The 27,415-nt window shown below is 37.6% G+C and overlaps 1 protein-coding gene across 1 annotated transcript in view; it reads right to left on the bottom strand.

Annotated features, from left to right (window-relative positions):
* RELN (reelin) overlaps positions 1–27,415 on the bottom strand; it is a 520,858-nt gene that overhangs the window by 342,164 nt on the left and 151,279 nt on the right. The window contains 1 exon segment of the mRNA XM_037837769.1: positions 1,096–1,231. Coding sequence (XP_037693697.1) covers positions 1,096–1,231 — 136 coding nt within the window.

Genomic DNA, 27,415 nt, shown 5'->3' with positions numbered 1-27,415 from the left:
CCTCATTCGTTGCTGGCGGCAAAGTAAAATGGTGCAGCTGCTATGGAAAACAGTTTGGCATTTCCTCAGGAAGCTAAGTGTAGAATTACCACATGACCTGGCAATCTCAGTACTAGGTAAATACCCAAAAGAATTGAATGCAAGGACTCAAACAGATATTTGCACACTGAAGAAGAAAGGTAGAAGCAACCCAAGCATCTATCAACCAATGAATGCATAAACAAAGTGTAGTATGTACACACAAAGGAATATTATTCAGCCATAAAAAAGAATGAAGTTCTGATACATGCAACAACATGGAAGAATCCAAAGACATCTCGTTGAGTGAAATAAGCCAGACACAAAAGGACAAATATTGTATGATGTCACTGACATGAAACAATTAGAATAAACAAAATCATAGAGTCAGAATCTAGAAGTAAAAGTGTTAGAAGTTAAAAATACTATGGGGAAAAAAGAGCAGACGAAGAAGGATTAGGAGTGGTGATACTGGGAGAGGAGTGAATTCTATATTGAGAGATATCTCAAGTAACAGCCCTTGAACTACAATTTGATCTAAGTATGCTGTTGAAGACATTACTTGCTACATTTGCTGGTTTCTGCATCATGAAAGCATATGATATAATAGCTAGGTTTCTACAGAGTATGTAACTTCTGGGCTCCATGAATCACCTAAATCATCACATTTCCCTGTTGGCACTACTGGCCAGAAAGCTGGAACCCAAACCTGTGGTTCTCCTCCAAAAAAATCATACAGGACCTCATGGCATTTTGTATACCTGTTTTCATCTATTTTTGAACATTTGTTTTATTCCTATTGCCCTGATGTCTTTACTTATTTGTATCTTATATTTTTGTAAGCTAAAATCCAGTTTAGAACTCTCAAGGTATAAATAAGCAAAAATAAACTGCTAAAGTTACTTTTTTTTTCTTTTCTTCATTTTACAGTTTTGGCCTCTTTTTGGCAGAAAAATTAATAGTTTTAAATTAAGACCAAACCTGCCAAAATAGTACATCTAAATAGTTCTCCTATATGTAACATGAGAAGCATAGATATTTACCTTCCATACATGACACAAACCCTTTAGTACTTACATGAAATTCACGCAGCCTGTGCCGGCGGGTGGCGCGATCCAGACGAAGCTGAGGTTGGTTGTGGGCAGGTGACTCACGTGAGAGGCCACCACGCTACACATAAACTGGTTACCAAACTGGTGGTCAGACATGATCCCTGAGGGGCAGAAAGGAAGGAAGTTGTCATAAAGAAAACAAAACAAAATCTTCCTTATCATGGCATAATATTTTCTGTGCATTTTTCTTTAATGCTAAGATTTATTATGCTATTTGACCTCCTCTTAAGTTATGTAATTTTCCACCTTCTATTGCTAGAAGGAAATTAATAATTTAAAATACTATTGTTAAGGAGTAGTCCCATAAATTCACTGCCACAGTATTTGCTTTGCTTTAATTTTGTTGATGTCCACCACCAAACACCACCAGAAACACACCTGCCGTCAAAAAAGTTTGGCTTACTGGAACCATTTGCAACAGAGAGATACCAGACACTATGGGGAATTCTGAGCCATCTCAGTAAGAGAATGTGAGGAGCACCTTCCTATCAGATTGGGGCTCGTGGTAGCTTACATTTGGGGGCAGAGTTACCAATCTTACAGGTTTGCCCAAGAGTTTCCCAGGTTAATACTGAAAATCCTGTGTCTTGTGAAACTCCTCAGTCCCGGGCAGACAGAGACATTGGTCACCTCGGAGCACTGCAGGAAGCATGGTTTTGCTTCTGGATTGGGTGCTATCAGATGGTAGGGGAAATTCTATAACTGAATTTCTTAACTTTTCTCTAGGAGGCATGTGGAATGGAGCACGGCTAAAGATGTAATTGGTACAGAAGCAGCAATCACTTGTGGTGTGCACTGTGTTCTTGCTTTCATTTGTGTTCAGACATGATCACGGAGTGTCTTGTTTTTGTCTTAGACCATCACAGTCACAGAGTGGCCTTGCCTGAAGGTGATATTCTGGGAATTTGTTTATGTTCAATACCAAGAGTACCACGGTCTTGCCGTGAATGCCAGGCCAGCTCGCAGCTGAGCTATTAGGGATGCTTTTCTTTTTAAATTAAGGTTAGGTTTACCTCAGACATAATGTATCAAAAAAACCATTGCCAGTAGTAGGCATTTAAAAAAATTCCCTCATTTACTGGCTTGACAAATGACATTCTCTCTTATACCAAGTTTCCTTGTCTAAAAAATGGAAATACTGTGTCACCTACATCTTAAAGTTGTGAGAATTAAAGGACCCAATATATATGACAGCACTTAAGATAGTATTTAGAAGCAGCGGGTTCTCAGAAAATGTTGATTTTCTTCCTGACCACCAGACTGATCTTTCTAAAATAGATTCTGTTCATACTATTTCCCTACTAAAAATCCTTAATGATGTCACATCGTCTCTAGGTACACCATCCAATGCAGTAGCCATTAGCTACATGTGGTTATTTAAATTTAAATTAAACTTACATAAAATTAAAAATGCATTTCTTTAATTGCACTAACCATGTTTCAGGCACTCAAGAGCCACAGGAAGCTAGTGGCTACCATAGCACTTAGGACAGTTTACAAAATCACATCTATCACTCATTTTCATTATACCTTTGTCTTATTCTTCTCATGCTTAAAAAGGCTTTCCCAATCCCCAAGAGTTTAAAATATATTCTGTTATATTTTCTTTCTACCATTTCATTTTTATATTTACATCTTTAATGAAACTGAATTTTATTTTTATGTATTGTACAAAGTAAAGATTTATCTTTTTTTTCCTAGATGGAAACAGGTTCTCATCGTTACTTGCCTGGGATGTCACGAGAGCCTCCTCACAGGTTTACCTGTCCCCTGATTCATCCTCCTCTTCTATCAAAATGATCTTTCTAAAAGGCATATATGATCATACCAATCCCCTGCTTCCACTAAAACCACTTCAATGGCTCCCCATCAAATTCCTGAGAAATCCAAACTCCTTACCATCAGTTACACAGTTCAGAATGATGTGACTTCTGCCTCTCCCTGCACTCCCTCACCAGCCCCTGTGCCAGAGCCGTGCAGTCTTCAAGCACTGGTGGTTGAGCCACTCTCACCCTTGCTTCTAAGCATACAGTCTTTTTCAAACATAGAACGACCAGAATTTTGCTCTCCTCCCACCCATCCTTCTTCTCTGCCTTGCTAACTCCTATGTGCTAACTCCTATGTGTCAAGGCATGGATCAATGTAGCCTTTGTTTGACACCATAAATTGAGGTGAGTAATATACAGGATTTGGCGCTATTTGACACAAAGATCAATAAGACACCACCTTGGCTCTCAAAGACTGCCCTCCCCACTCACTGTCCCTGCCCCCGTATCCAGATAGGTGCCCTTCCTTTATGTCGAATAGCACTTCATACATTCTCCCATCACTGCACTTGACAAGCTCCTCAAGCTGTCATGAGGTACTACATCTTTCACCCGTATCCCAAGCACCTATCACAATGCCTGGCACATCACAGATACTCAACAAACGTTTTCTGAGTAAATGCAATAACTTAATTATAAAAATTAAAGAAAATAGAAATTATAACACATAGATTACTTTAATGAAATAGACTCCTCTGGAGTAAAAAGTTGTTCAAAGTAGGTTATACTGGCCAAAGAAATCAAAACCAAGACTATATTTTGACATATCCTAATGATGCTTTTTTTCTCATTCAAGTTTTTGTTTTTCTCTCTGCATCTCGAGACAAAAGTCATCGAGCCAGAGAAACCACAAGGTTAGGGAGGATAACAGACTCCCCGGGGAAACCCAGAGTGTTGGAGGAGACTCCACAGCTGTGACTCAGGAATGCCACTCTGCTTGGGTTAGGCATAAAAGCAGGGTGCTGGTTTGTGGAAAATGACACATTTGCAGGAGTCATTCTGGCCAAATTGGAAAACAGAAGTTCTAGCCACAATCCTCTGGGAAGGGAAACAGATCAGACAAGAAAGGGTGTCAGGGCTTCAGAGCCTTGGTAACTGGATTTGTGTTCAATCTCTTCCCATTCCTCAAAACACCTATTAGGAATGAGTCAATGTCTAGGCCACATATTACCTGACGCATTTCATAAGGGAGTTACATTGCCATAATTACCTCATGCCCTGCCCTGGGGGATATACCAGAGAATATCATTCTTGCAAAAGCCAACAGTCTAGTACAGCATTTCTCCAACTTGGCTACACAGCAGCAACATCAGCATAGATTTTTAACAATACTGGTTCTCAGAGATTCCAAGTTAACTGGTCTGGGTTATAGCCTGGGTATTGGGATGTTAAAAGCTCACCAAGCAATTCCCATGTGTAGCCAAGAATCTGCATTAAAAATGTGTTTACTAAAACTCGGTCCAGAATTCACATCACTACAGTAATAATATCTAGTTTGAAAGCACCTGGTAATGTTTTACAAAATGATCCTAGTAGTATTGCACAATAGTCTATCTCAATACCTCTTATTTGGGATTGAAAATGTTGCCCACAAAAGGCTTACACAAGAACCAACCCCTGGTCCTGTGGGTGTGAAACCACTTAATAGGATCTTTGAAGACGCTATTGGTTAAGGTGTGCCCAAAGTGAATGAGGGAGGGATGAAATCCTTAAAAGCAAAGGAAACTGGACACAGAGAAAGAAGCCAGAAGCCAGAAGCTGGAAGTGAATGGACCTGGAAGAGAAAGAAGATGCTGCCATGTGCATTGCCATGTGATGGAAAAGCCAAGGACCCAAGGATTGCTATAAGCCAGCACCAGAAGGCCAGTCTTTAGGGAGAAAGCATTGCATTGCTGACACCTAATTTTTGTACTTCTCCTAGCCTCAAAACCCTGAGTCAATAAATTTCCATTGTTCAAGCTAATCCATTGTATTGTATTTGTTTTAGCAGCTGGGAAACTAAAATGACCCCCCTCCCCAACACACACACATACACACTCCTAAACTCCAATACACGTATGGCAAGGCTCGTTTTTGTACCTTCAGACACCATGAGTGTGGACTGGTCTTTACCTTTTTAACATAAAACATTGGCATATTAACTTGCTACTGCACCTCAACTGCCATTTTCTTTGGGAATATCTAAAAGTTGGCCAGAGTTGCAACTAATAAAAATCTATTTACCTTAATATCAACCAGCACACACAAGAGTATGTACAGAATCCCTATTTTGTATCAAACACATTGTCAGGATCTATGGACGCATGTAAAAGAAAAATATAGGGACTAGTCCCTGCCCTGAAATAACCTGAGCTGAGAAGAGAAAACTAGAATAAATTAACATTCTAAATGAAACAGCTAGAAAATAAACAAGTGCCAAACTGGGTCGTATTAATGAGAAATACAAAATAGGAGAGAAAACATGATTAGTATGGACAATTATAATAATGACAGCTATTACTTATTGAGCACTTACTATCTGCAGGGCAGTATTCTAAGTGATTCATTAATATAAACTTATTTAAGGCTCTTAACAACCCTATGCAGTAGGAACTATAGTTTCCTCCATCTTACAGATCAGAACATTCAGATATATGGAGATAAAGGAACTTGCTCATGGCTACACTTGCAGTGAGCAGAGAAGTCTGTATTTAAACTAAGAAGGACCCTTGCTACAAAGCCTACTGAAGAGGAAGAATGGAACTGAATCTTGAGGAAAAAGCTAAGACTTCCCATATTTGTTTTAATTTATAGGAAGAAGCATAGTACAATCAAGAGAGTGTCCTCTCAGCTCTGTCACACACTAGTTGTATGATCTTTGTCAGAGTACCCTCCTCTCTAAAGCCTCAGATCTGTCATCTCCAAAATGCAGGTCCATGATTACTAAGACCCTTTCAGTTCCACAGCTCTCTCAGTTCAATATAAATAAATAGAAGAAAGAAGGAAGAATATTCCACAAAGGCAGACACAATGAGCAGAGGTGTACATATAAAATGAGAAATAGAAAAACATGGACAGTCAGAATAAGCTTCTAGTATCTATGAAACACAATTTATGGAATCCACAGTAGTAATCTTTCTTGATGGCTTTTGTGTCATGAAAGACATATACCATTTAATCAATATATGTGATTTGGAAACCTTTATTCTTGGGATAATTGGAATTTGAATTTTGATAATGAATTTAGATTTACAATGTTATTTTCCTGCTGCATGCCAAATAACAGTATACATATTGAGCTTTTAATATTACTTGGAAATGGAAAATAGGAGCTATAATAAAAAGAATTAACACTATATTTTGGAAGGAGACATTCATATATAAAATGTATATATGTATAGTGTAGTCATAACAACAATTTTATTTTCATTGTTGGGGTTATGTGTAAACTGTCATAAAAAAAATTTTCATGTAGAATTTCTTCCCCTAAAGGCTTTACTTCTCCAGGATAATTGAACCATGAGATAAAGTAAACGCTTCAAGAAGTACGGCTCTTCTGATCTAACTTTAGACAAAGAAAATGGAGTTCTTCAAACTCTCAAATTCCACAGAATGGATAACCATCTTGATTTTAGCAAGATTTTAAAGCATCCATATTATAAAGAAGTTCTCCTTTTGAATATCATGTACACAAATTTGGAAAACAGAATATTCATAACCTAGCTGCAGTTTCTGTACCAAGAAACAACTATTTAAAATAACTATTCCTTAAACAAAATGAGTAGTTTTAACACACTAAGTCATTCAAATCATCGGATATTTGGCTATCACTTTTCTTCTTGAACAAAGATGTGGTTAAGGGCTAGGAAACTATAACACATTCCCTTCCCCACATTGTACTTCTGAAAGATTAGGCTCATGATGTCTTTAATCATTCTAAAGTTGCTTCATGATACCTTTTAAGACAGTGACACACATGCCTGTGCCTTCCGGGATGTCATTTTCCTTGACAAGTCTTCAGTTATTTTAAGTTTGTGACTAAACCTTGTATGAACCCCATTTTCCCTCAGGAATACTTTCCTATGCTTTCAATGTGCATACCTTGGATTTTCAGAGCTGTACTAGAATTTCTATGACCCCATCTCTATAAAGTAAAATGTATATATTTTCATTAAAATGGAGGCTATCCACTTCCAAGAAACATGCTGAAGATTTTCTTACCAAAAGTAATCATTGTAGTGGGAACACTACACATTCATGTTGGGTTTATTCTATGGTTTTTGGATTTAAAAAACATGGATTACTCAAATCTGTTTAGTTTGTATTTTGCCACAGTTACTGTGAAAGTGAGTAGAAATACGTCCCTGTTATTTTTCATAGGTTTCAAGAACTAATACATATGTGAATGGGATATCACCAAACAAAGTGCATGTACATTAAGATCACATTTTTGTTATGTGGAAAATGTTACCTCCATATATCAAAATGATGAAATCCTAAAAGAAATATCTTAATTTATTATTTCAAACATTTTTTAAAAGTTAAGTAGAAAGTTTTGTCAGGAAGTTTAGTAATATTAATAAAAAATTAAGGTAATGGCAAAGAAGCTTAATATAAATAGACAATAATAGATAATTTCTATTTCCTTTAATTTGTAACACTTTGTTCTAAAGATATCTAAAGGCTTCCATCAGTTAAGAAAAAATAGATCTAGTTTGGAAAGTAAGTGTTTTGCTGTAAATGAAAAGAGAAAATGAATTATGGAGTTCCTTTCTGTCATTCTTTAATCTTTTCATTAATTCAAATATGAAGAACTGTTTACTTACAGAATTTGGTTCTCTATTATTTGCCTTCTTTTCTAGGTCAATATGCTCAAACATTTCAACAAAGCCAAACACATTTTATATGCTGAAAGGTAATCACAGAACTTCCTGGAAATATCCTTATTGCAGCTTATCTGTGAAGTACCAGGCTTATGAAAATGTATATGAAAAGAATAATCTCAAGGAGAGCTACCAGATAATGAGTAGTACATGCATACACACTCATGCACATACAATCTCCACTTATGTTTACTTTTTGAAGCATTGCCTTGGGGGTACTTGGTTTCAGGTTTAAGTCTAAAAATTTTAAAAAAGTAATGAAACTTTTTAAAAATAATTCTAGTATTGTATGTCTATGGACATAAGTTAGAAAATATTTGTGGATCTATGCTATTTCCACGCCTCTTGTCGGTTATATAAAGAGACCCTATTATAAATCAACCTGATTCTTTACGCACTCATTGCAATACAAGGATGAGAGTCCTTGCCACTGCCTTCTCCATTCCTTTTCCAGTACTATCATTACTGAACGCCTTCTCTGTGCTAGGTGTTTCACCCATATTACTATCTTATCACTATTAGAGAAGCAGTAGTGGGTAAAGGTCAAGAGCAAAGACCCCAGATGTGCTCTGTTCTTCAGTTTCCTCACCAAGAAAAAGGGGATGATAATAACATGGTTGTTGTGAAGATTAAATGAGTGTCTGATGCATAGTTAGCAGTGAGTAAGTGTTAACTATTATTATCATTCCAATTTTAAAGATAAAGGAACCAGGGCTTGGTGAATTTAAATGACTTGCCAAGGATAACAGAGCTACTGAATGGCATTTGAACACAGGTCCATCCTCTGTCTTACACTGGCTTCTGCTTTCTTCTCTACACCCACAAATGGCAGTATATAAGTTCTGGGAGAGACCCCTGTCCTGATCCAATAGAAATCCTGTCCAAATACAATGCATGGAATGTAAACCATAAGAGAGTAAGTAAGAAGATAGTACCTTCTCTACCCACAAGCCCGGACACACACACACACACACACACACACACACACACACTCTCTCTCTCTCTCTCTCTCTCTCTCTCTTCTTCTCTCTCTCTCTCTCTCTCTCTCTCTCAGGCCAAAGTCTTGGTAGACACATCTCTGCCCTAAAGAAATGAGTAGACCCCTTTAAGTCAAAAGTTGTTCATCAAGGGGCAAAGTTAAACAGTCATACTTATGGTCTCTATGACCATTGAGTCTGACTAACATCCTTCCAAAATTGTCTTTAACTTAAGTTCTCTGATCTACTGGTCCTAAGCCTTTCTTTGCTGCCCTCCCTCCCAACACCATTACAATTGCTTGATCACGGATAATCACTACACAGAGCATGCCCCCAGTCAGTCCTCAGCTAACTCACCACACTCACTACCTGTCCAGAACTACATTCTTCCCCAACACCTGGACCCTGCTCCTGTGGCTTGCTCTGGTAAGTGTTGGATTTACAATCCATCCTCCTGTCTAGGGGTCAGATTTTACATATATATAGGCTGGAGAAACCAAAAGAGGAGGCTTTAGAGACAAAAACTCGGGCCATTAGGAAACTGAAAAAAGATCCTGGCAAAGTTTTCTTCAAAAAAACAAACGAACAAACAAAAAAAAAACAAGACCATTGCTTTGTTGGAATAACAGGCTCTGGGTTTATAAGCCACCTCCAATATTGTCAAGCCTGTCTCTCCTCCCTTGCTGCCATATATAGGAAATTTAATGCAACACCAAAATTACTATGCAGCATCCTAGTTCAGAACTCTGGCTATCTCAATTTTCAAAAAATGAAAAGGAGAATATTCTGGACAGAAAATAAAACTAACAGCTACTGAGTATTTAATGATGTAGGCAAAGTTCTAAGTGCTTTACAATATTAAGTCACTTATTCGTTAAAAACTCAATCAAGCACTATTATTTTCACTTTATAGAGGAGAAAATTGAGGCTCAGAGAAGTTAAGTAAGTTGTCCAAGTCACTGGTCATTTGGGTGACCACTAGTCCTGTCACTTGCTCTACACCTTGAGCAAGTTACTCTAACTCTTTAGGTCTTAGGGTCATCATTTAATATGTGGCTAATAATAACATCTACTTAATAGAATTGTGGAGAGGATTAAGTAAAATAATTGATGTTGTGAAGATTAAATGCCAAATTAAATATAATTAGGATAGGGTTCATTAAATGTTAGCTATTATTTTATCTGTAGATTTAAATAATTTATCTTAGTCCTTCTCTGTCTTTCCTATACTCACACCCAACTCTCCTTTAAATAAGTGAAATAACCCAGGCTGAGCATGAAGCTCAGGTCAAAGCCACAAACAAGGAGCATGGTAACCCCTGGCTAACCTCTGAAAGCCTCTGCATGCAGAAAACAGGGTCTGGTTATCTTAACTGTATTCTAGACTGGCTGACCTAAAAGAACTGCCCCTTGCAAGGCTATCACTAAATAACTAGAAACTGCTGCCTGATAGATACAGCTCCAGGTCAAATTTCTTTATAAATATTTAATGATTGTTAAAATGATTAGCCCCATGGTCTTAAATCTTCAGATGCCCAACACTGTACAGGAACAGTGAATTCTCCACCACTCTCCCCTGCCTTGACCATCATTGCCTATATTACCACTATAATATCAGTGAATTGACCCTGCTGTTCATTTAGTTTATGGCAGTGTTTCTCAATCGTTTCCTCATTATCACCTCCCTATGAAGCCTTTTTAGAAGTTTTTCCCTTATTATCCCTGCCTCATGAAATTTTAATACTACTTATATATTGTATATCTGTTTACATTCCATATGTATACCCATGCTTTATACATAAAAAGAGTAATACTTTTTGCTTTCTCAAACCAAGATTTGCCCTCTTGGGAGCAACACTGCCCACACTGAGAACGTGCAACTCCAGAGGGCACTATTTACACAAAATAAAAGACTAAGGTGTCTTTTGAAGTTCTTATGCTAAAGCTCTATGTTTATCTGTTGACATTCTAAGTTGCTAATCACACAATCCAATCTAGCTAATTGAAAGGATTTTTAAAGGTATCAGGAAGTTTATCTAGGAGGGCCATAGAAACAAGCATGGATTCTTGCTGAATAGAAAGGAGCAACATCCACCATTCTATGGGACTCGTCCAACATAATGACAACAGCTCCTGTGGCCCACTTCTTGACACTAACCATGCTTGGAATAAAATAACAAAACCGCTACCTCAGCTATTCCAGAAAAATCAGAACTAGCCACTATTGCACTTTGTAGAATACTGATTACCCCATGTTTGCTCTCCACCTCATAGTGCACTGTTCAACATCCAGTTCTCATGAGGGTAGGTCTATAGGTGGGAGCTAAGTGACATGCCTGCCCCATAGCAAGAGTCTGGGAATTCTATTTCAGGAAGGTGGCACTCATAACGCATGAAACTATATAAAAATGTTGGGCAACCATAAATGGGGTATATCTACCACAGAGAGCAAGTTCAAAGTCCATCAAATTCTGAATACTTTGATCCAAAATTAGCTAAAGTATTTGACAAACTTAAAAGGCCATGGCCTTGAGGGCTATCTCCATGAACCTATACATTAAGTTCCTAACCCCTTACCTTAAATGGGCATTCTGCTACAGGTCCTTGGTCCTGAGTTTAAAAAGGTGTTGGAAGAAAATCTCCCCACACCCTTCCTGGACAGCCTAAAGGACTTCCTAAGGAGTCACATCAGGTCAGAAATTGTGGCTCTACTTTCTGACCTCAGATGATAAGGAAAAGGAAGGAAAGAAGGAAGGGAAGGAAAAAGGGAGGGAGGGAAGGAGGAAAACAAAGAATATGCAACAGAGCCCTAACAAACATGGTCTGAAAAGCCTAAAATATTTATCCTCTGGCCCTTTACAGAAGAAGTTTGTCAATCCTGACCTAAACTGTCTTCTCTCCCTCCACGTAGCTGTACCCCTGCTCATCATATATCACCTCCCCCAACTCTTTCCTCTACCCAACATTAATGTTAGGAACATCTCCATGTTTTCAAAATACCCAGTGTACAGTTGTGTCACCGAACCTAACCATTGCATTACAGACAATTGTCTGTCTTCCCCATTATACTCTAAGTTATGTGTTGATTTTTTTCTATCCACAAAATCTACCATAGGCACACAAATGTTTATGGACAGAACTGTTGCTGAATAAAGGCATTACAATTGACTTCATATGTTATCTCAGGAATTTAAACAGGAGCTCTCCATGGTACTGAAAGGACTCTGCCTACAGCTCCTTCCCTAGGTATGCCCAGAAATTTGTTTTCCACAATTACCTCCACCACCCTCTATCATAGTTGCTCAGACTTTGCCACCTCTCCAGTCAACTTCCTGTAGAATACTTAACTAACACTTGTCCAGTCCCCGTTATGCTACAATTGTCTATATATAACTTTTGGCTAAGACATTCATTGCTCACCAAATAGCCATATGATCCCTCACACTTCCCAACCTCTTTGCAGTTCTAGAGGCCCATGTAAATAATTTTGATCAATGGGATATGAGCAGAAATGAACTTTCATTATTTACTAGTCGAAGCACAGAAGAGAGGATGTGAGTCCTCCATGCTCCTTTCTTACCTTGTCTTGATGTTAATGGAGGACATGAGTTGAGATGGCACAGCCACAAGATGGAAATAACCTAGACTGATGAGTCCCCACATGGAGGACAACTACCTTGGAGAGCCACCTGACTTCTTTCAGACTGTTAAGTTAACCTGAGGTTTGGGGGTTAATTTCTTACTACAGCAAAACTAGACTTCCCTCAATACATCCTGTGGTCACTTGGAATTATGTTCCCCAGAAAAACATGTTCTTAATCTTAATCCATTCCTGTAGGCGTGAACCCATTGGAAATTGGAATTTTGCTGATGCTACTTCAGTTAAGGTATGGTCCAGATGAATCAGGATGGGTCTTAATTCTATTACTTGGGGCCTTAAAGAAAAGGTCACAGAGAGAGAAGACATGGGGAGTCACCAGAAGCTGGAAGTGAATGGAATCCCAAAGAGAAAGGAGAAAATGCTGCCATGTGTATTGCCATGGAGCCCCAAAGATTGCTGGCCAGACAGAAGTTACTGACCCAAGGAGAAAGCAAGCCTTCTAGCTTCTGAAATCATGAGCCAGTAAATTCCTGTTTTAAAGCTATCTCATTGTATGATATTTGTTTTAGCAGCTAGGAAACCAAAATGCAATCCTTTCAAAGTCACGGTTATAACAGTTAATTTAATTCTTATGATGGTTAATTTCATGGACAACTTGATTAGGTTATGGTATCCAGTTGTTTGGTCAAGCACTGCCTACTTGCAACTGTGAAGGTATTTTGTAGTCAGGATTTGCATCTATACTCAGTTGACTGCATCTACAACCAACAAAGGAGATTGCCCTGAGCAATGTGGGTAGTCCCCTCATCCACTCAATTGGAGGTCTTAAAAGTCAGAACTGAGGATTTCAGAGATCAGGAAAAGAATTTCTGCCCTGACTTCAGCATTGGTTCCTGCCAGAATTTCCAGCCAACCAGCTTTCCCTGGGGAATTTGGACTAAGGACTTCAATTCCACCTTTACTGGAGTTTCCAGAGTTTGGACTTGCCAGTCCCTATGGTCATGTGAGCCAATTCCTTATAATAAACAAACAAACAAACAAACAATTGTAAATAAATATCCTGTTGTTTTTGTTTTTCTGGTGAACCCTAACTAATATTTTTATTTCCTTTACTAGATTATAAATTTCTTGAGAAATTTATTCATTTTCCTCTGCATCACTCAATAATTGATTGCTAAATGAAAGTACAGACTTCTAAGTCTGCTTTTCTCTTCTTCATGATATTTCCTACTTGCAAAAATACTCCAATAATCTGTTTATTTTATAGCTGTCGAAGAAATCTATGAGTGTTAGCTGTAACAGTAGTAGTGAAAAACAAAGACTCTAGAGGCAAACTGCCTGCATTCACATGTCAGTTCTGTCACATATTAGATATGTAAACTCTTTGTGCCTCAATTTCCTCATCTATGAAATACAGAATATAATAGTACTCACCTTATTGGATTATATAGTTAATGTATGTAAAGTGTTTAGAACAATGCCTAGCTCATAATGAGTGCTATACAGGTGTTGGCTATTGACACAATATTGAAACTTTTTAGGGGCTCCAAATTTCTATCTACGTCTCTAATGACTTACAAAATCAATAACTTTTTTCTGGTAAAAGCTATTCATCTAGAAATTTCAATCATTATTTTCTTACAGAATTAATTATTAATTACAGAATATTAAATCATACATAATAAAATTACATAGATAGTTTAAATGTGCATCATATTAAAATTATTGATATTGCAAGCACTTTAACTGTTTAAGTCATGGTAGCAGATTATGTAGCATAGGAAAGATTGCCATTTAATGACTGAATACTGATGTTGAAACACATTTCATTATGTTTTCAGTTCATCTGATTCCAAACAGTGCCTGCATAAGGAAAATACCAACATGTCTTTTTAAAGACAAGTCGCAGGAAAAATTACTTTCATAATGATTTATACTATTTTCTTTTCATTTTTATTAAAACTCACCTCTGAGGCAATAATTTGAACATTGAATTAAAAAATGAGTTCCACATACCCCTTGAGGCTCAATGATAACAAATGTAGCCTTAGAAATTCTTAAAGCCCCTTCATATTTAAAATAAATAAAGAAAAAAATAGACAAAGTATTAAAAATTGTTATAATCTATTCACTTGACGTTAAAAAGAGCATATTAGCTTGACTGAAAAATATACTGGAATTATTTGGATATACATTCACCTTAATTATCTCAAAAAAGTTCCTGCAAAGGGCAGGTTATTTATTAAAAGAAAATTCAACTTTGCTTGTCCCTTGTAGTTTCCATTTACTTATCAATAAACCATGAATGACTACCTGAATCCTTCAAACTTTCTTATTTCTCATTTGAATTCTATCATTCTATGCATCAACCCAAATGACTATATTTTTGCTACACAGTTTCTTTTAGGCTTTATGTAGGACCAGTATCTTTAAAGTAAATTTATAAACATATTTTGCTTCATATGTTATTGGTAAAGTTTACATCCTCTCCAGTTCATATTCCTTGAGAGAAACAAATTTAATTTTAGACTTGGAATTATTTAACTTACAGTTTCTAACTTAAAGAGCAATTACTTAAACTTTTTTTTTTTAAAGAATTTGTGTACCTCAATTTATAGGTAGGAAAAAGTTATTTGGAGTTTCATATTTTGATATGAAATTTATATCCTATAATATACAAAGTATGTTTACAGGATTATATGTATATAATTTATAAATTAAAAGTAAATAAATTAATATGTAATTGTATAGGCATGTTTAAAGGTTTTACAAATAGAGGAATCCAGTAAAATACATTTAGGTATAATTGATTTAGAGACTTTCGTAGGGCACAGAGGGAATTAAGACATTAAGATTCATTGTGAAGAATCCATCTCCCATTTCCTTCGTGACTTTCTGTGATGAGGGAACTGTCGGATTCTCAGCTCATTCTTCTGAGGTCAATAAGGAGAGACCAAGTATAAGAGTGCTGGGAAGAAGAACAGAAAAGCTTTTGATTTGAGTCTATCCCTGTGTCCTTCAAGGGAATGGGGGGAACGTGCCAGAAGGAGCAAAGCAGAAGCCTGAAATCTGCAGTGTGCTCCTGGCAAGTGTACTCTGGAATTATGAGGTAGCCTGAGGATGCTGCATTTCTGCCATCAAGGGCTAAAAATGCCTTGAGGGATTTATGCAAAGGAGGACTAGTGCACAAACATTGATAATTCACAGTGGATATTACTGTAAGTATCATAAAAGAAGTATAAATTATTTTGTGGGCCCAAAGAGATAGCAAATTATCTAGTTGGGAAGGAGAATCAATAAACTATTATAGCAGTAGTTGAGACGGGTCTTATAAGAGTAGTAAAAATCTCTAAGTGGGTACATTGCGGGGAAAAAGGAACAGCATGCTTGAAGTTGACAAGTGTTGGTCATGTTGACAGAACTAACAAGAAGCACATGTGGCTGGAATACAGCAGCGTGCACAGGCAGGACAGTGGGGAAAGGGGCTGGCAAGGCAAGTAGGGCCAGAATGGGAGGCCCTCAAATGCCTCACTAAAAGAAATGACACTACTAATGCAGACACAATGGGAGTGACCACCAGAAGTTTTTGTGCAAAGAAGGAAAATATTAAAATCGTGGTGGTATGCAAAGTGGATTGGCACAGACGAAGAGGGCATCGAGAACGATGCCTGGAAGATTGCTCAGAAGACCAGGCAAGGCATGAGAAGCATTTTGAATTCTTGTGTTAGAAGAGGTGTCGAAAGGGTTTTGATTTGAATTGGTTGCTTTATGCCTCAAGGGAATGAAGAGGAAGTCAAGGAGTTGTGGCCTTCTCACGCAGAAAATTATGAAAGCATGGATTCTGTTGTGTGAGACGGAGTTAGGTAGAATGGGTATGTTTTATTAAGATGCTATCAAATAGGACAAAGTTATTGTACTTAGCAAAGGTTATTAACAAACTATCATAATTTGTTATTTGCAAACTCAACTAACTACAATCACGCCCCCCAACTGTTATAGATTAGCTAGACAGAATTTAGGTGGACAATATATTAATATGGTTCTTTATAAAGATGTCACAAGAGGTGATATCAAGATCTCTTTCAGCTCTACACACTGACTGCATAGCTAGGAGAGACCACTATTTCAATTATGATTAAATGTAGACTTTGTAATATTATTAAAGAAATAAAAAGCTTACATTCCATAAAAGACTGTGATTGCAAAAAGCCCATCCATACTGTCCAGTTTTTAGAGGAATCTAAATCGGTCTCTGTTAAGGAGGTTTTCTTTTCTTTTCCACCCAACATACAGGAGTGTAATCCAATCTCACCTGGGTGTACAGGGATTTACAAACACAATTCCAATTACAAGGAACAGTATTTGCACACGTAAGAGCCTGCCCAGAGAGCTGCGAATTCACCTTCTAATTTGCAGCCTTGCCCCCAGAGGTTGAGCATGATTCTTCCTGCATATGGCGAGTGCATGGATGCCTGTGCCCAGTGCACCAGGTGGGAGGAACTGAGCTCACAGGCAGGGAAGCTGAGCAGATGATTTACAGTGACGTCTAAGCACTCCTTAGAGAACCACCAAGCCCTGCACTAAACGCCGCAAATTAGGCAAATCCAGGTGTGGCAAACAGGCTTGGCATTTAACAACAGAAATAAAATATGCTAATCAGTTGTTCTGCTCCCAGAAAACAAGCCACCCAGGGAGAAGAAAGAAAGGCCACATCTTTAAGGCTTTGCAGAGGTTTTTGGTTAATTTTTTACATTTACCTCTAGCTACAACTTCACTAATATTTCTAACCTATTTATAACATAGTCATATTTTATGCAACTACACCCTTCAAAGGTCTTTTTGGAAATTTCCAAATCCCCTTTGCTGCCACTTGAAGTTAAATATAGCATTTTAAAAAATATATCATTTCTAGATGGTTTTCAACCTTCTCTATAGGATGTAGTATAGCGTAATACCACAAATACACTGGGGCTGGTACCAGGCAGCCTGGGTTCAAATCCTGCCTCTGCCATTTAGTAACTGTGAGACCTTGACCAAATTACTTGAACTCTCTAGGGTTCCACTTTCTCATCTATAAAATGGGGATGACAGCAATATTTCATTTGCAGGACTGTTGAGAGGATTAAACTAGTCGATATAATCAAAACCTTATAATAGTACCTGGCACATAGTAAGTGTTAACTATTTTAATTCAATATATAATCTATTCTTCTTTAACATTATAGCTGCATTTCAAATATAATATTATAAAATTGAGTAATTAAAATACGTAGATGGTTTGTAATGTGGGTTAAGGGTTAGAAATCCTCAGAAATAAGACATTCATAGAAGTATTGCTGAGTTTGTTTATAGTTTATAAGTATAGTTATAAACCTTAAACATCACTGAGAAAATACAGTATTTATTTATACTTAGCTTATTCATAAGAGCCTTCCATTTCTGACATACCCCAGCACTGTGATTAGTGTGGCTCTTACTATATATCCTTGTTTCATCATCTTGATTACCCACTGATTTAATATATAAAACACAAAGACTTTCCAACTATGCAGCAATGGTGCTTCAACAGCTTTTATTCCTTATTATAACAAATGTGGGCAACATAATGAAAATCTTATTTACTAGTTAATTGATTCTAACATGTTCAACTGGCCTTAGGAATGAATGCCAGTCCTACAGGGAAAAATATCCCAGTGTACTTTATTACGCATAACAAAGATCTGAGCACAGGTTTGTCTAGAGGACACAGAAAATCGAAGACAAGAAGTAAAAAGACCCCAGTTCTATACTCTCAACTCATTGTGGGCAAGACATTGGATAATTTAACAAATTAGTTCATTCTTACTTCAAAACTGGAGGAATAAAACCAATCTGGTTCAGTGAGTGAAGAAAAAAAAATAGAGGGTTATAGATATTATCAGAAGGTCAGCTTTAATGAAAAAATGTCTTTGCACTTTTTGAGTGTTTGCATAACTCTGAGGTCGAGACTATTTAAAGAATGGCCATTTCAGTTTCACCATGATATATACTCTGTAGATTTGATATCTTTAAAGTTTTCATATTTAATCTAATACTAGACTAATTATAAAATCATTTTAATTGGACTTTTAACATTGTACCCAATGTATCCAATTTCAATTTGATTCCCTGTGGTGAAACAATATTTTGATACCTAAACTTTTCTTCACAAAACCTAGAGTTCAATGCCTAACTTTGTATTGGTATCAAACCTTTATCAAGTTTCCAAAAATCTGAATAAAGAGAGTACAGAACGTAGTGAGTAACATGGGTTCAGGATTTGTCTAATTTGCCTTCAACCCATTGAGAAAAGACTACACAGAGAAGAGAAGGAAACCAATGTAAGACACTGAGATCACTGTAATTTTTTTTAAATGTAGACAATAACAACAATTAACATTTCTCAAACCCCCATGAACAAAATCTTAAATAATGTAAGTAAACCATTAAGCTGCATCCTCTAACAGCATTTGTAAAACTGTTTTATTGGCTTTAAAACATGCACGCCTAGCCATGATAAACGGAATTTGGGCATATGTTGGTTCATTACATTATAACTATAAATGGAAATTATTAATATTCCCCAGCTGTTTCTATCAATAGCAGCAGGTAATTAATGATGTAAAACTTAAAAAAAAAAAAACAAAAAAAAACCTCTGAAATAACTTTATATTCAACCCTCAAAACACTTAACTTTCTTCATCTCATGAATTCTGTGAGGTAAATAAATTAACATTTCTTTACTATATTCTCCAAGGGATCAAAGTATTTAAGTTTTTATTTTAATTATAATGTGTAGGAAGCCAATTATTATATGGGGTAAGTCAGTGAATAGGATCCCTCTGCTTTATGGGCCCTTGGATAGTACTGAAAATGGAATGTTTAGATGCAGGAAAACATGTAATGAAGTAGAAATTCTGGAAGAACTTTCTCAAATGGGAAGGGAGGCTCATTAGGTTAGAAATAATAACAACCCTAAGAGTTACCATTTATTGCTGTTCATTACGTGACCTGCACTATTTTCTCAATAAATTCTCATCAGAATTCTAAGATACAGCAACAGTGATAGCGTTTTACTGGCTCAAGAAAGCCGACTGTGCACATATTTTCGCATCTATGAATTCAGCAGTATCACACTGGTAGCTTGAAATAGGCCTCAATGGAAGTATTTACACCACAGAAATTGGCCAGTGTTAGAAATTAAGGCTTGTTTTACCCCCATAGAGCTGACTGTTAAACACTTACCAGCACACTACTGGAAACAGGTGTGATTATTCCCAAATTACAGTGGAGGTAATTGAGGCTTAGCAAGATTAAATGATTTGACCAAGGCCAAAAAAATTCCAACATCTGGTTTGCTTCAAAATAATCTTGTGGAGAAAGGGAAAATGACAGAGGATACAGATTTTAAAAATTAGTCCTGAGTCACTGTTTAAACTGGGTGATAGATACAGAGCGGTTTATTGAATATAATGTATAGTTTTATATATGATTTAAATATTTCATAATAAAAAATCTAAAAACACACATAAAGACAAACAATAATGACACAGATAAACAAATCAACTGAACAGAATAAAGACCCACTGAATCAGAAATTAAGGAGGTAGGACTCAGCAATCTGCTTTGATGCTAAAATTGACAACCACTGCTTTACAGCATTGTTTAAAACAGCAAAAAAAAAAAAAAACTAAAAACAATCCAAATGATCACTAACGGGAAACTCATTGAATTAATATGGTACACACAATTAAGTACTATATAGCTATAAAAAGGAATGAGAGAGGAGGCGGGGCAAGATGGCAGACTGGTGAGCTGTAAGTTTTAGTTACTCCTCCAGGAAAGTAGGTAAAAAGCCAGGAACTGCGTGGACTGGACACCACAGAGCAATCTGACTTTGGGCATACTTCATACAACACTCATGAAAATGTCGAACTGCTAAGATCAGCGAAATCTGTAAGTTTTTGCAGCCAGGGGACCCGCGCCCCTCCCTGCCAGGCTCAGTCACGTGGGAGGAGGGGCTGTCAGCTCCGGGAAGGAGAAGGGAAAACTGCAGTGGTAGCCCTTCTCAGAAACTCATTCTACTGATTCATACTCCAACCATAGATAGACTGAGACCAGACACCAGAGAATCTGAGAGCTGCCAGCCCAGCAGAGAGGAGACAGGCATAGAAAAAAAAAAATAACGCGAAAAACTCCAATAAAAGCAGAGGATTTTTGGAGTTCTGGTGAACACAGAAAGGGGAAGGGCGGAGCTCAGGCCTTGAGGCGCATATGCAAATCCCGAAGAAAAGCTGATCTCTCTGCCCTGTGGACCTTTCCTTAATGGCCCTGGTTGCTTTGTCTATTAGCATTTCAATAACCCATTAGATCTCTGAGGAAGGCCATTTTTTCTTTTTTTTTTTTTTTTAATCCTTTTTTCTTTTTCTAAAAAATTACTCTAAGAAGCCCAATACAGAAAGCTTCAAAGAATTGCAATTTGGGCACATCAAGTCAAGAGCAGAACTAAGAGAGCTCTGAGACAAAAGGCAATAATCCAGTGGCTGAGAAAATTCACTAAACACCACAACTTCCCAAGAAAAGGGGGGTGTCTGCTCACAGCCACCATCCTGGTGGACAGGAAACACTCCTGCCCATCGCCAGCCCGATAGCCCAGAGCTGCCCCACACAACCCAGTGTGAAGGAAGTGCTTCAAACAACAGGCACACTCCACAAAACTGGGCGTGGTCATTAGCCTTCCCTGCAACCTCATCTGATTGTCCCAGAGCTGGGAAGGTGGAGCAGTGTGAATTAACAAAGCCCCATTCAGCCATCATTTGAGCAGACTGGGAGCCTCCCTACACAGCCCAGAAGCCCAGAACTGCCCTGGGGGGACGGCACTCACCTGTGACATAGCACAGTCATCCCTCAACAGAGGACCCGGGGTGCACAGCCTGGAAGAGGGTTCCACTTGCAAGTCTCAGGAGCCATACGCCAATACCAAAGACTTGTGGGTCAGTGGCAGAGACAAACTCTGGCAGGACTGAACTGAAGGATTAGACTATTGCAGCAGCTTTAAAACTCTAGGATCATCAGGGAGATTTGATTGTAAGGGCCACCACCCCTCCCCGACTGCCCAGAAACACGCCCCACATACAGGGCAGGCAACACCAACTACACACGCAAGCTTGGTACAACAATTGAGCCCCACAAGACTCACTCCCCCACTCACCAAAAAGGCTAAGCAGGGGAGAACTGGCTTGTGGAGAACAGGTGGCTCGTGGACGCCACCTGCTGGTTAGTTAGAGAAAGTACTCCACGAAGCTGTAGATCTGATAAATTAGAGATAAGGACTTCAATAGGTCTACAAACCCTAAAAGAACCCTATCAAGTTCAGCAAATGCCACGAGGCCAAAAACAACAGAAAATTATAAAGCATATGAAAAAATCAGACGATATGGATAACCCAAGCCCAAGCACCCAAATCAAAATACCAGAAGAGACACAGCACCTAGAGCAGCTACTCAAAGAACTAAAGATGAACAATGAGACCATAGTACAGGATATGAAGGAAATCAAGAAGACTCTAGAAGAGCATAAAGAAGACATTGCAAGACTAAATAAAAAAATGGATGATCTTATGGAAATTAAAGAAACTGTTGACCAAATTAAAAAGATTCTGGACACTCATAGTACAAGACTAGAGGAAGTTGAACAACGAATCAGTGACCTGGAAGATGACAGAACGGAAAATGAAAGCATAAAAGAAAGAATGGGGAAAAAAATTGAAAAAATCGAAATGGACCTCAGGGATATGATAGATAATATGAAACGTCCAAATATAAGACTCATTGGTGTCCCAGAAGGGGAAGAAAAGGGTAAAGGTCTAGGAAGAGTATTCAAAGAAATTGTTGGGGAAAACTTCCCAAATCTTCTAAACAACATAAATACACAAATCATAAATGCTCAGCGAACCCCAAATAGAATAAATCCAAATAAACCCACTCCGAGACATATACTGATCACACTGTCAAACACAGAAGAGAAGGAGCAAGTTCTGAAAGCAGCAAGAGAAAAGCAATTCACCACATACAAAGGAAACAGCATAAGACTAAGTAGTGACTACTCAGCAGCCACCATGGAGGCGAGAAGGCAGTGGCACGATATATTTAAAATTCTGAGTGAGAAAAATTTCCAACCAAGAATACTTTATCCAGCAAAGCTCTCCTTCAAATTTGAGGGAGAGCTTAAATTTTTCACAGACAAACAAATGCTGAGAGAATTTGCTAACAAGAGACCTGCCCTACTGGAGATACTAAAGGGAGCCCTACAGACAGAGAAACAAAGAAAGGACAGAGAGACTTGGAGAAAGGTTCAGTACTAAAGAGATTCAGTATTGGTACAATAAAGGATATTAATAGAGAGAGGGGAAAAATATGGCAAACATAAACCAAAGGATAAGATGGCCGATTCAAGAAATGCCTTCACGGTTTTAACATTGAATGTAAATGGATTAAACTCCCCAATTAAAAGATATAGATTCGCAGAATGGATCAAAAAAAATGAACCATCAATATGTTGCATACAAGAGACTCATCTTAGACACAGGGACACAAAGAAACTGAAAGTGAAAGGATGGAAAAAAATATTTCATGCAAGCTACAGCCAAAAGAAAGCAGGTGTAGCAATATTAATCTCAGATAAAATAGACTTCAAATGCAGGGATGTTTTGAGAGACAAAGAAGGCCACTACATACTAATAAAAGGGGCAATTCAGCAAGAAGAAATAACAATCGTAAATGTCTATGCACCCAATCAAGGTGCCACAAAATACATGAGAGAAACACTGGCAAAACTAAAGGAAGCAATTGATGTTTCCACAATAATTGTGGGAGACTTCAACACATCACTCTCTCCTATAGATAGATCAACCAGACAGAAGACCAATAAGGAAATTGAAAACCTAAACAATCTGATAAATGAATTAGATTTAACAGACATATACAGGACATTACATCCCAAATCACCAGGATACACATACTTTTCTAGTGCTCATGGAACTTTCTCCAGAATAGATCATATGCTGGGACATAAAACAAGCCTCAATAAATTTAAGAAGATTGAAATTATTCAAAGCACATTCTCTGACCACAATGGAATACAATTAGAAGTCAATAACCATCAGAGACTTAGAAAATTCACAAATACCTGGAGGTTAAACAACACACTCCTAAACAATCAGTGGGTTAAAGAAGAAATAGCAAGAGAAATTGCTAAATATATACAGACGAATGAAAATGAGAACACAACATACCAAATCCTATGGGATGCAGCAAAAGCAGTGCTAAGGGGGAAATTTATAGCACTAAATGCATATATTAAAAAGGAAGAAAGAGCCAAAATCAAAGAACTAATGGATCAACTGAAGAAGCTAGAAAACGAACAGCAAACCAATCCTAAACCAAGTAGAAGAAAAGAAATAACAAGGATTAAAGCAGAAATAAATGACATCGAGAACAAAAAAACAATAGAGAGGATAAATATCACCAAAAGTTGGTTCTTTGAGAAGATCAACAAGATTGACAAGCCCCTAGCTAGACTGACAAAATCAAAAAGAGAGAAGACCCATATAAACAAAATAATGAATGAAAAAGGTGACATAAGTGCAGATCCTGAAGAAATCAAAAAAATTATAAGAGGATATTATGAACAACTGTATGGCAACAAACTGGACAACGTAGAAGAAATGGACAATTTCCTGGAAACACATGAACAACCTAGACTGACCAGAGAAGAAATAGAAGACCTCAACCAACCCATCACAAGCAAAGAGATCCAATCAGTCATCAAAAATCTTCCCACAAATAAATGCCCAGGGCCAGATGGCTTCACAGGGGAATTCTACCAAACTTTCCAGAAAGAACTGACACCAATCTTACTCAAACTCTTTCAAAACATTGAAGAAAATGGAACACTACCTAACTCATTTTATGAAGCTAACATCAATCTAATACCAAAACCAGGCAAAGATGCTACAAAAAAGGAAAACTACCGGCCAATCTCCCTAATGAATATAGATCCAAAAATCCTCAACAAAATACTTGCAAATCGAATCCAAAGACACATTAAAAAAATCATACAGCATGACCAAGTGGGGTTCATTCCAGGCATGCAAGGATGGTTCCACATAAGAAAATCAATCAATGTATTACAACACATTAACAAGTCAAAAGGGAAAAATCAATTGATCATCTCAATAGATGCTGAAAAAGCATTTGACAAAATCCAACATCCGTTTTTGATAAAAACACTTCAAAAGGTAGGAATTGAAGGAAACTTCCTCAACATGATAAAGAGCATATATGAAAAACCCACAGCCAGCATAGTACTCAATGGTGAGAGACTGAAAGCCTTCCCTCTAAGATCAGGAACAAGACAAGGATGCCCGCTGTCACCACTGTTATTCAACATTGTGTTGGAAGTGCTAGCCAGGGCAATCCGGCAAGACAAAGAAATAAAAGGCATCCAAATTGGAAAAGAAGAAGTAAAACTGTCATTGTTTGCAGATGATATGATCTTATATCTAGAAAACCCTGAGAAATCAACGATACACCTACTAGAGCTAATAAACAAATTTAGCAAAGTAGCGGGATACAAGATTAATGCACATAAGTCAGTAATGTTTCTATATGCTAGAAATGAACAAACTGAAGAGACACTCAAGAAAAAGATACCATTTTCAATAGCAACTAAAAAAATCAAGTACCTAGGAATAAACTTAACCAAAGATGTAAAAGACCTATACAAAGAAAACTACATAACTCTACTAAAAGAAATAGAAGGGGACCTTAAAAGATGGAAAAATATTCCATGTTCATGGATAGGAAGGCTAAATGTCATTAAGATGTCAATTCTACCCAAACTCATCTACAGATTCAATGCAATCCCAATCAAAATTCCAACAACCTACTTTGCAGACTTGGAAAAGCTAGTTATCAAATTTATTTGGAAAGGGAAGATGCCTTGAATTGCTAAAGACACTCTAAAAAAGAAAAACGAAGTGGGAGGACTTACACTCCCTGACTTTGAAGCTTATTATAAAGCCACAGTTGCCAAAACAGCATGGTACTGGCACAAAGATAGACATATAGATCAATGGAATCGAATTGAGAATTCAGAGATAGACCCTCAGATCTATGGCCGACTGATCTTTGATAAGGCCCCCAAAGTCACTGAACTGAGCCATAAAGGTCTTTCAACAAATGGGGCTGGGAGAGTTGGATATCCATATCCAAAAGAATGAAAGAGGACCCCTACCTCACCCCCTACACAAAAATTAACTCAAAATGGACCAAAGATCTCAATAGAAAAGAAAGTACCATAAAACTCCTAGAAGATAATGTAGGAAAACATCTTCAAGACCTTGTATTAGGCGGCCACTTCCTAGACTTTACACCCAAAGCACAAGCAACAAAAGAGAAAATAGATAAATGGGAACTCCTCAAGCTTAGAAGTTTCTGCACCTCAAAGGAATTTCTCAAAAAGGTAAAGAGGCAGCCAACTCAATGGGAAAAAATTTTTGGAAACCATGTATCTGACAAAAGACTGATATCTTGCATATACAAAGAAATCCTACAACTCAATGACAATAGTACAGACAGCCCAATTATAAAATGGGCAAAAGATATGAAAAGACAGTTCTCTGAAGAGGAAATACAAATGGCCAAGAAACACATGAAAAAATGTTCAGCTTCACTAGCTATTAGAGAGATGCAAATTAAGACCACAATGAGATACCATCTAACACCGGTTAGAATGGCTGCCATTAAACAAACAGGAAACTATAAATGCTGGAGGGGATGTGGAGAAATTGGAACTCTTATTCATTGTTGGTGGGACTGTATAATGGTTCAGCCACTCTGGAAGTCAGTCTGGCAGTTCCTTAGAAAACTAGATATAGAGCTACCATTCGATCCAGCGATTGCACTTCTCGGTATATACCCGGAAGATCGGAAAGCAGTGACACGAACAGATATCTGCACGCCAATGTTCATAGCAGCATTATTCACAATTGCCAAGAGATGGAAACAACCCAAATGTCCTTCAACAGATGAGTGGATAAATAAAATGTGGTATATACACACGATGGAATACTACGCGGCAGTAAGAAGGAACGATCTCGTGAAACATATGACAACATGGATGAACCTTGAAGACATAATGCTGAGCGAAATAAGCCAGGCACAAAAAGAGAAATATTATATGCTACCACTAATGTGAACTTTGAAAAATGTAAAACAAATGGTTTATAATGTAGAATGTAGGGGAAGTAGCAGTAGAGAGCAATTAAGGAAGGGGGAACAATAATCCAAGAAGAACAGATAAGCTATTTAATGTTCTGGGGATGCCCAGAAATGACTATGGTCTGTTAATTTCTGATGGATATAGTAGGAACAAGTTCACAGATATGTTGCTATATTATGTAACTTTCTTGGGGTAAAGTAGGAACATGTTGGAAGTTAAGCAGTTATCTTAGGTTAGTTGTCTTTTTCTTACTCCCTTGTTATGGTCTCTTTGAAATGTTCTTTTATTGTATGTTTGTTTTCTTTTTAACTTTTTTTTTTCATACAGTTGATTTAAAAAAGAAGGGAAAGTTAAAAAAAAAAAAAAGAAAAACAAGGAAAAAAAAAAAAAAGATGTAGTGCCCCCTTGAGGAGCCTGTGGAGAATGCAGGGGTATTCGCCTACCCCACCTCCATGGTTGCTAACATCACCACAGACATAGGGGACTGGTGTTTTGATGGGTTGAGCCCTCTACCATAAGTTTTACCCTTGGGAAGACGGTTGCTGCAAAGGAGAGGCTAGGCCTCCCTATATTTGTGCCTAAGAGTCTCCTCCTGAATGACTCTTTATTGCTCAGATGTGGCCCTCTCTCTCTGGCTAAGCCAACTTGAAAGGTGAAATCACTGCCCTCCCCCCTACGTGGGATCAGACACCCAGGGCAGTGAATCTCCCTGGCAACG

The sequence above is a fragment of the Choloepus didactylus genome, chromosome 5 (assembly GCF_015220235.1).
Source record: "Choloepus didactylus isolate mChoDid1 chromosome 5, mChoDid1.pri, whole genome shotgun sequence".
Taxonomy (NCBI): domain Eukaryota; kingdom Metazoa; phylum Chordata; class Mammalia; order Pilosa; family Megalonychidae; genus Choloepus; species Choloepus didactylus.
The sequence above is the reverse complement of the archived record's forward strand: the minus strand, read 5'-3'. Positions and strand labels throughout refer to the sequence as shown.